Below are 10558 nucleotides of genomic sequence, written 5' to 3' on the forward strand. Positions count from 1 at the left end.
ACCTCATTTATTTGAGTTAATTATGTATCTTGGGAAGTCAGACCTGAGTGGTTAGTTTTTTTCTATTTACAAAAAAATTATTGTTGTTGTTTTTGTTGCTGTGTTGTGCATGTGGTATGTTCCTTGAATAAATTGCATCTGCACTATAAGAATTAAGAGTGTGGAGCTTCTAAGTCACTAAATTGATGAGATGCTGTAAAATGGGAGTTAGGGAAAGAATATTTATAAGGAAAGTAAAATTATATACATTAACGGGTGCAGAAATTATTATATATCATTATCAATTTGCTGGTGATTGAAGACAGATAATATGTCGGAGGCATCTTCTTCGGTGATTGAAGTGATTTCTCCTGTGCCCCTACTACTTTCTGGTTCTTTCCAGCTGCTCCCAAAGGAGATCTCACCATCGTAGGTTCCTATGGTTATGATCATTGGATTTGCTTCCTCTTTGGTGATTTCTGTAGTTGAAAGGATTGTTATAGCCGGGTTAGGAGTATTGGCAGACTGCACTTCCTGTTCTGTGATTTCTGGGGCTGAGGAAGAAGGGCTCATGACTGCTAATGGAGGATGGTGTTCATAGTCTGGGAGATTTTTCCTTTGTATTCCTGTTATTGAAGTGTCAGTAGTGTCAGGAGGCAATGAATTTAATGCGTGTATTCCTGAGGTGGATCGATTTTTGGAAAGACTGCGTCTGGCATTCTTCTGCCAATTTTTGAGACCTCTAACTACGTGCTCAGTAAACACTGCGGTCTTCATGCTAGAGCCCATCTGTGACAGTCATTGACCAGATTAAAAAAAAAAAAAAAAAATCAATTGAAGTTACAAGTTACAACCCAACTCAATTTTTATGCGTCTGTTAAGATGTGAAATATGTGTGTGAGTGTTAATTCTATTGTTTTCATTCCTTTGTATTCACACAAAGCCTTTGGACACCAGATGACGTGATGAGTGTAATGTAGCCTGTGGAGCTGCCCATGCTTAAAGAATTTCAACTGTGGCCTTCAATACAACTTTAGCTTTCTTTACCTTTAGGAACCTTTGGACAAAATTTTGGACTGTTTTAGTTGATTACTGGAGCAATAAATTTCTGATGAAGGAGCGGCCAAACTTAGTCTGTTCAAAGTTTTTATTTCATGGTACCAGAATATTTAAAGTTAGTTCTATAAATCTTCTACACATCAAGGGTGTAAACCCCTTGTTTTTAACTCTATGGAAGAAGTGTCAATCTTACGCTCCTAATCTTACTAGTTTGGTTCTAAGATTCCTTTGCTGGTACATTGTTTCTACAATTGTTGTAATCATGGAATTGCTTACAATGTTACCCTGATTCTAGATTTTTTTAAACCTCATTCACTAGATATACTAGTTTGCATATTGTTGATACATTAAATTAGAATTCTCATACTAATTTTTGGTAATAGAGTCTATCTGTTTTTGTAGCCTGCTTATCTATATATATATATATATATATATATATATATATATATATATATATTATTTCTTTTTTTTTGGACTTCAGGAATTGGTTCCATTATCTTCTATATATTCAATTTAAAACTCTCTCTATCTCATTAATAAATATTTAGTAACTTGTTTGTGAATACAAATGTGTTACATTATAAATTTATAATACAGCAGCCCATCATTTATTGGATTCCAGTATTCCTGTTAGCGTAGGGAAGGGATATGTTTGTACCTGGGTGACAAGTGCATAAAGAGGCAGGGTGACATAAGCACAAATGAGCTGCACAGCGATGCCCATGGTAATTCTTATGGTGAAGTCCTCTGTTTTTTCATTGAAGCAAGACCTTAGGCCATACTCGTACTGTTATTGGCAATGAGTCAGCTTAGGATGTAACAATCTTGGGTTTACAAACTTAAGATACCTACCCATGTCCAGATGAAAAATGCCAACTGAAAGGAGTTCTGCAAAAAATACATCAGCTTTTAGGATTTTATCATGTATATAGAAATCCATTTTGGATAAACTTCCTTTTGTCTATGTTCAAGAAGCATATGCTAATTTATGAGCACTCACTCAAATTCAAGTGGACTTTCCAAAAATGTTCAATTTCTTTTCATATATAATTGCAAAATTTTACATGAATTTGTGCTGATTTAGGAATGGTTAATCTTCATTGATTTTCATAATATCTGTCTTTTTTCATTGAAGGGGCAGTTAATATCCATTCTACGATTAAGGGTAAGTCACATTAATTTCAATGTGCAAGAAGACTACACTCTCTATATTGATCTGGAAAAGATATGGCAATTTATTTTATGAATTTTGGTTCCTCCATTACATTTTGATGTTTGGATTTAAAGAAAAGATAGGATGTAAGATAATGTAGATAGAGTATCTAGTTGTGTGGTTTCACTACATGAATCATACTAATGTTGAATATATTATGCCTCTGTACTTCAAGTATACTTATGAGTTCAAAAGGGACCACCTGTTTTGGAAGGATCCTGGCTGTCAGATTACATGGGGACTCGCATAAGGAGATGCATGGATGGTCTAGATCTCTAAGTTGTAAGATTGTAGAGGAAAAAATTAAAATTGATATGCTTTTCTTTCAATTAGATGTGTATAACCAATGTTTATGATAATCTATACCTGGATCAGGTTGAGCTGGAGGAGATGGAGAAGCCAATTGGGTCGACCAAACCAGAAATAATCATCACTAGGCTTCACAAGAAAAGTTCCTCGAGTCACAGGGTTCTCCTTGCAACTCTCCATACACATTTTGGTTATTGTGAATTCCAGCTTTGTCCCCACAACCAGAACAATCTTCATATAAAAATGATAGCAGACAAAAGCAACATCAGAGAAAAAATAAATAAAATATAATAATGTGATTTCATCAAGCATGATATTAACAATTTGTTACATAATATTGTTGATTGATCTCACCACTAGGGGAATAAAAGGTAGCCAATAGTAATTATAAAATTCTGCAAAAATGGCAGGTAGAACAGTGTTAAAAGAATGTGACTTATTTTTGCAAAATACCACTACACCTCTGAAATATGGTCATTCAAAATTATAAAAACGTAAGAAAACTACATTCGATTCATTTGCTTACCATTTGCGCTGGAAAATATGAATAGTATGGAAAAGATCCAGATGTAGAACCTGCAAGAGTGAACTGAAAAATCTTATAGCTTGAATTATTGTCCTATATCTTGTCATCACTATTTTTAGTTTCCTTCTTATATTTTTCTAATTTATACATGTCATGTACTTGGATCTAGTCAATCTGGTATGAATTTTATATTTTGCAATTGTCTTTACCTGATTCCAACAACCTGCTCAAAATCATCATCAAAAGTCCTGGTAAGAAGTTTGTGGAAGTTGAAATTGCTGCCTGCAGCCACATTGGCCTGCATAACCAACCAAGGAAATTCAGTTCTAAGCTTTGAAGGAATATTGACATCTCACTTGGGTTTTTGAACTCATGAGGCTTGCTCTATTCTGGCCTGAACACATTGTGAACTTATTCAGTGTTTTGTTTGACATGTTTATTACTGCTTTAAAGTCAATGCCTAAAGCTTTTTACAATTTTTATAGTTAAGATTGTATCCATAGATGTACATGCTTTCTTCTCAGCTAAATTGTCTTGATGATCTGACTTACCATAATGAACCCATTGCGAAGAGTTAAGTAATCAGTTTTTGAGACTGAACCACTGAATTGTCGAGCAAAGCAAGCCTGAAGAATAGAAAGAATAGAAATGTCCTTAGTGTCTTTGGAACTATAGTCAAGGAAATGTGGCTTTCAATTGCTTGATGAAACCATTGTATTTGGAGATATATATAATATTTAATAATTGGCTTCAATTAAACTATTGAAGAGGAGCAGCCTGATTTTTAGCAAACACTAATTAGGTACATTTTCACAGTCACAATAGAAATCCTTTTAATATTTTATTCTCAGGCACTTTTCTTTGCCTCTTTTTCCTTCTTCTTCTTTCCATCCCACCCTCCCCCCTGCCCCCCGTGTTTTTTGAGGTAGAATCTTTTGCGATGTACACTAATGAATCAGACTGCATTTTGGCACAAAATAGTTTGCCTATGCATTTGAAACCTTTGAATGCCTCAAAATAGTGTCACATGCTCGAAAGAAGAAGGGGATGAAAGAAGATGTAAGAATAAAAGTATTGAAACTGTGTGCTGAAATCATTAGATATCATTCACCTTTGAGAATTTATTCATGTCATTTGGCACTTATATTGAGCTAAAAATTGCTGCAGGTTAGGTGCTGGTATTCTACTCACTTACCAGCCAAAGTAAGAGGGGGTGATTACTCCAGAACTTCAGATGACGTCTCCCAAAAGATGTTTGGCGGGTAAGCTGAAACCTCCTTTCATCTGTACATATGAAATTATCATTAAAATAAATATTTTATAGATACATTTTGGAATTTGATGCTGTGTATGTTTGTTTATGATTAGAATTTATACTTCTGTAGGATGTCTTGTGTATATAAATTCCTTTAACCATCTAGTTTGATGAAACTGTGGTTTGATGTTGGTCAAAAAATAAACGTGATACTTTCTGTATGGAATGCAGATATAAAACTTATAAATAAATTATCGAATGCATAATGATAACTGAAAAGATGAATGAGGTTCCAATAATTTTTTGTGCTGATGTTTTTGTCACATTATCTGTGCAGCATAGGCTTTGAGATCATTCATTGCATCTTGTGGAATTGTCTTCATGAGTATAGTAAAAAAGATTAGTAGACCTTGATCGGGCAGCCTATGTTCAATATGGAATGAAGATTGCTCCATAATTTTAAAATTTCAGTAACAGTTAAGAATGCCAGTAATTTCATTCTAGCCTTTGCTGCAGTCACTGCTATGACTTGCATTGCATAGGTACAACAGTTGGAGCAAATGTGACTATAACAATAACAATTCACTGGAGTAGCTAAGGAGGGCCATCTTAATACATAGAGCAATGAAAATAACATAGAGAAACAATATAGGTTACCAGTAGCAATCTGATGATGAAGTGTCCGAGTCTCTTCCTCCCATGCTTTCCATTTACTCATCTGTTTATCATATATATATATATATATATATATATATATATATATATATATATATATATATATATATATATATATATATATATATTCAAAAGTTAAAAGCAACATAAAATACAGTGGCTACCTGAAGAAATTATTTTTATAATCTTCTGTCTTAGTAATAAGAATATGAAATAAATTGATGATCATTTTTACTTTTCTTTTTATGTCTTACGAGTGGGCACTACACTTGATTAGTATTTAGTAATAATGATGAGAGACATAAGAATTAATGATTAGGGCTATTGATTAATGTGATGTGTTGAATGTCACCATCAAATGATGAACTTGATAACGATTAAGCTCTGACGAGACTTGAGTGTCACCATCAAATACTATTTAAGCACTTATACACTAACTTAAGTGATATTTATAGTACAATCCAAACATAATTGAGCTCTATAACTACTCAATCATCATCATAATGCATTATGTTCAAATCACTAGAAAAATATTGTAAATCCAATATAGCGTTTTAATTTTTTTTACATCGCATAAAATAAAGTTCTAACTGTCCATTAAATATTAGAAGCCAAAACGCCACCTAAGTTGTTTAACCACATATCACTTCCACTTTCCATTCTCCAAAATCTTTCAATACAGTACAATTAAGAAATTATATGACTTAAAAAGCTACTAATCCAAGCCCTTCCCAAATCCTAGTGGACTTAAAACATTTGAATCCAAACCCATTCCATACCCATTTAAAAATATCAAACTCTTATCATTAGGTCGGATCAGGTTGCGATTGAAAACCCATTAAATCTGACACATTGCCATCCCTAAAGCAGAGGGGCTAGCAGAATATTATAGTCCATGGCCAGGCCATGAAATACCTCAAACTTAATTTTAGTTCACATCCAGCCAAGCCCTAGGTTTGTGCTTATTTTTTCTTCTAAATGGAAGAAAAAAGAAGGGGTAAAAAAGAAAATAACAAAAAAGACAATGGTCTAGGCTTGCTGAGAGGGAATGGAGCTAATTCTGCAGTCAAGTTAGAATAAATGACAAATGTCTTGGTGTAGTAAAATGGAAAGTACTGTATTTATCGTATTTATCCAATTAATTGACCTAATAATGAAATATACATTTGCCCTTTCCAAAGGTGGAAAACTGGAAATGTAATGATCTGCATATTAAGGTTTATTCAATTAATTAATCAAATAAAATATTCAATAGAAAACCAAGTAACAAAAAAAGTAATTAATTTATCTTCCTAAGATAAAGTTGGTTCAATTTATGATCCTCCATGTATTCCACAGTTGTCTTTGTTCATCAGAAGAGCTAAATTAGAGAAGAAAAAAAAAAAAAAAAAAAAAAAAAGGGTACAGATCAGGATACTCATAAGGCTTTATAAAAAATGAAGCCACCAGCAATAGCAGAGGAAAGAATATGCTCATATTCTCTATCTTTTTTTTATATTGCTAGGGATTAGAATACCTGAGTTGTTTATTTTGACTTACTTAAAGATTTACCAACCAAAATTTATTCCTGTCGGGCCCAACAGATAATTTTGTTGAAAGAATTGCTTTTCAATTGATTGTCTTCCATGATGAGAACAATTCATGTCACTATGCAAAGAGATTTTTAACCACACAACCGCTCCCCCAAAACCAAAAAAAAAAAAAGATTCAAGATCAAAAATATTTTTTTTATAAAATATCTATTATCCCAAAAACTTTAACTGTTAGGAAATAATGAATTTAATTATTTAACCATAATTTTAATACTTGCCTTCATGCGTAGACCCAAACTTATTAGGGGAGGCCCAATGCATGAGATTTTTAACAATTTAAATGGGAGGTAAAGTGGAGGCCATGATTAAACTCAAAATTTCCTGCTTTAATACCATATTAAATTATCAATTGTCTCAAAAATTTAAGTTGTTAGGAAATAGTGAATTTAATCGTTTAACCAAAATTCTGATATATTTAATGAAACAATGAAAAGTACCAACAACTAGCTAACGTGTAAGTTTTGCAAGAATTAAATTGCTTCAATACCTTGGCCACCCCAAGACACATAGTTAATATGCAGTACAAAACATGAAACACTGCTAAGAAAGAGATGAAGACATTTAGATGCATGATTCCTTCCCTTGACACCAGAGAAACCATTCCCTATGAAATAAGATAAAAATAAATATTAGAAGCAATGAATCTCGTATCATAGACTCATAGTAATTAATATAATAAGTTCATAAGCCCCTTCATCAATGTCCCAAAGGACACTCCAATTAGTCTTTTTTAGTGAAATCTTTTAGCATGTGAAATATTTGTAAAAAAAATTATAAGTGATTATTGGAGATTGATGAACTACAAAAATTTGATATTCTTTACCTTTGATTCACAGTAATTATCATCCATGATTTCATTAGAAAGTATTGCACTGGAATTTGATCCTGAAGTTTGTGTCTCTGATGAGAAAACTGGTTCTACTAACTTGACAGGATCTTTGCATGGGTGAAAAGAATTCGCCATAGCTTGAGTGATGCAAATTTTTGATATGGGTACTTCCGTTATTTTAAGAAGCAATGATATGAAACCAAAATTCATCATTTCTAGGACAAGTTCAAAACATTAGTGATCAAATATTAGTAATCAAACATGTTATAGAGCAAAATGTGTTTATAAGAACTAGAAATGAATTTGAACTCTCACCAATATAATAGAAAGCCTATTGATGAGTCTTATACTTTTTTCATTTTTCTTATTGCTGCAGGATGCTAGGCTTGTACTTACCTGTTTTGATCTTGACCAAAGCCCTATATAGGGCTTTTCTGCTCCTTTTCCTGAGAAACTGAAGCATGCAAACCAACCCCATCATCTAAGGCACACCCTTATTGACCCCATAGTCCCATACACATTAAATGATCAAATAACTATATACAACTTGTACCTCAGTTAGATGGTGGAGACCAGCATCAATCATAAAAGATAGCAGAAAGAAGGACAAACAAATGGTTGAGACAGCCCATGTTGGTGTTTCTTCAAGAGAACCTTTCCCTCTGTCCATCTCTCCCTATGTCTTCTTTGTTTTGCCTATATAGAATTAGTTTATATACACATTTTGAATAAGTGATAGCAAGGTAGAGGACTCGTCAAAAACATCCCAATCTGATTGGAATAACTCCCGTACGGTACGGTGAATGGTTTCCTTACTTTCCTTCTCCATGCATTTTGAAAAAGTTGTGCATGTCACTATACAAGTAAATTACAAAATTCAGCAATACTTTGGCACTGCACCAAATAAACAAACCAAAAAAGTCAGCAGATATGGTTAAAATAATATAGAATTTCTTATCAAAACAACAGTAGTAGCTGGTAAGCGTAACTTAGTTTTTTCTTTCTTCCTTTTTTGACATCAGTGAACCTAAATTTTCACCTCATCAATGGTAGGAAAATCTCAATATTTGAGACTTTGAAAGTTGGAACAAACTTTATTTATCTTGATTTTTTTTTTTCATTCCTTTTTTGCGGTTCCCTTTAGCTGTATGAAGAGCTACTCTCATTATGTTTGGTTCCTTACGTTGTGTATTTAGGAATTATGGTGTATCTGATCAAATAATTGCTTGATTTCTCTGAGTAATGTAGACTTTAACTCCTCTCCTGACTCCAGAGTAATGAATTTGGTTGGTAGAATAGCTAGACCTAGATGTCATATACACCTTTTTGACTAAGATGTCATATACTCTTAAATTGTCTAAATACAAGTACAAAAATGTCAATGAGGAGCTCGTTTTAAAGGTATAAATGTATAATCTTGTTCATGATATGACACTTAATGACCCACCAACGGTATTAATTTATAAGAGTACTGCATTGATCACCAGAATAGCAGGTAAAAAAAATGGACTTCATCACTTAACAAAATATGGAGCTCACATAGTTAAGACACTATTTTCGAGTTTAAAATTTGATCTAGCCAATATAATGTTCCTGTAATCCTAAATGCTACTTTGTGATTATATACAGTTAAACAATCTGACTGCTGTGGGAATACTCGTCTTCGATATGGACTTTTTTGTTGCTTTGAAGTTCAAAGCAACAAAAAATTCCACGTTGAAGATGAGTTAATGTTAGGATAAGAAAGGTTAAAGGGCATAATGATTGATGAATACCAAAATGAGGACGTGTTATATTTTGATTATCTAGAAGATGCAATAATTCAAACAATGTCAAGTGGACATCAATCCTGCACTCATTTAATTAAGTAATATTCTTTGAGTATACAAAGTCAATTCTTGAGCATACGTAAATCAAAGTTGATGTGCTTATCAATATGTAAGATGTAACTTGGCTTATTCTTTTTTTTTTCTTTTTTTTTTCTTTTTTTTGAGAAAGTAACTTGGCTTATTCTGAGTCTATAGGGGAGGAAACTATTTTATAGATTCCATGTAACCGTACGGAAGGTCTAAATATCAGGATTATAAAAAATTTTATCATAAGTTTCTATATGAGCCCTTAACAATTATATATATCATGACCACAACATTTCTTCAATATAGACCACAATTTTTTCGATGCTTCCCCCAACAAATATCATATGCGCTTACTATCAGGTATTGTTTATACAATAAGTATGTTTTTCATTTAATGCATTAATAAATTGAATTTTTTGAGTAAAAATTTTTGTGATCTATGACTATAATCATTTTTGTCAAATTGTAACAATTTGAAGCAGTTTACTTATATTTATTGACAATATATATATATATATATATATATGTGTGTGTGTGTGTGTGTGTGTGTGTGTGTATAATCCTAATGAATGTTGGGGGAAAAAAAGATAAAGCATTGAAAGAAAAGAAGAAAAAATAGATGTGCCAAGCATAAATATTCATAGATAAAAGGTTAAACACAGTGATATTGAGTTTGAGAGTGTTTGAGATTTGTTTATTTTGCTAAAATTAAAATTTTTTTTGCTGAAAATACTGTAGATAAAGATAAAAGTTAGTTAAAATAGTACAGTGAGATTCATGAATATTATTAAAAAGTGCAGTAAAATTCATGAATAATAGTAAAAATAAGTTAAATGATAAAATAAGCTGATAAAATTAATCAACAAAGAAGTTTGAATAGAAAACATCATGAGTGCCAAGTGGCTGGCATGGATCCAGTCAAGTTGGAATGGAAGAGTTCTTGGGGTTTGAACTTTGAAGAATTTTAATATTTTGTCCATCAATTAATTTGAAATGGCATGTCACAAATCACAAGATCAGTGGAGTTGATAAAAGATGTGCCAAGCTTAAAATTCATAGATAAAAGATTAAAAATAGTGATTTTGAGTTTGAGTCTGTTCGAGTCTTATTGCCAATAATAGTACTAGAAGTCTGAGTAGAAAACGTCATGAGTGCCAAGTGGGTGGTATGGGCCAGCCAAGTTGGAATGGAAGAGTTCTTGGGGTTTGAGCTGAAGAATTTTAGGAGGCGTTTGATTTGTGTTTTTAAACAATAATTTTTAGTTT

At 32.5% G+C, this 10558-nt stretch overlaps 1 protein-coding gene across 1 annotated transcript; it reads right to left on the reverse strand.

Moving 5' to 3' along the window:
* Positions 1 to 267: 267 nt before the first annotated feature.
* On the reverse strand, positions 268 to 8131 carry LOC142638881 (MLO-like protein 12). The gene is made up of 14 exons (XM_075812950.1): positions 7991 to 8131; positions 7834 to 7891; positions 7432 to 7652; positions 7096 to 7212; positions 4999 to 5059; positions 4282 to 4370; positions 3638 to 3712; positions 3296 to 3384; positions 3087 to 3136; positions 2915 to 2955; positions 2618 to 2791; positions 1891 to 1926; positions 1697 to 1825; positions 268 to 768 (listed from the first exon to the last, which is right to left on the reverse strand). Exons 1-14 carry the CDS (start codon positions 8105 to 8107, stop codon positions 268 to 270), a joined length of 1758 nt encoding a protein of 585 aa, XP_075669065.1. The 5' UTR covers positions 8108 to 8131.
* Between the last annotated feature and the right edge of the window lie 2427 nt (positions 8132 to 10558).

This window comes from Castanea sativa, chromosome 6 (genome assembly GCF_040712315.1).
Source record: "Castanea sativa cultivar Marrone di Chiusa Pesio chromosome 6, ASM4071231v1".
NCBI classification, from domain to species: domain Eukaryota; kingdom Viridiplantae; phylum Streptophyta; class Magnoliopsida; order Fagales; family Fagaceae; genus Castanea; species Castanea sativa.

What these genes read in the sequence shown, in the direction of transcription:
- LOC142638881 (XM_075812950.1), bottom strand. Translation starts at nt 8,107, where the DNA reads ATGGACAGAGGGAAAGGTTCTCTTGAAGAAACACCAACATGGGCTGTC. An exon ending in CATTTTTCATCTGGACATGG is followed by an intron (nt 1,826 to 1,890) that starts GTAGGTATCTTA and finishes TGCCAATAACAG; the next exon opens with TACGAGTATGGCCTAAGGTC. An exon ending in TTTATGCACTTGTCACCCAG is followed by an intron (nt 769 to 1,696) that starts GTACAAACATAT and finishes TGACTGTCACAG; the next exon opens with ATGGGCTCTAGCATGAAGAC.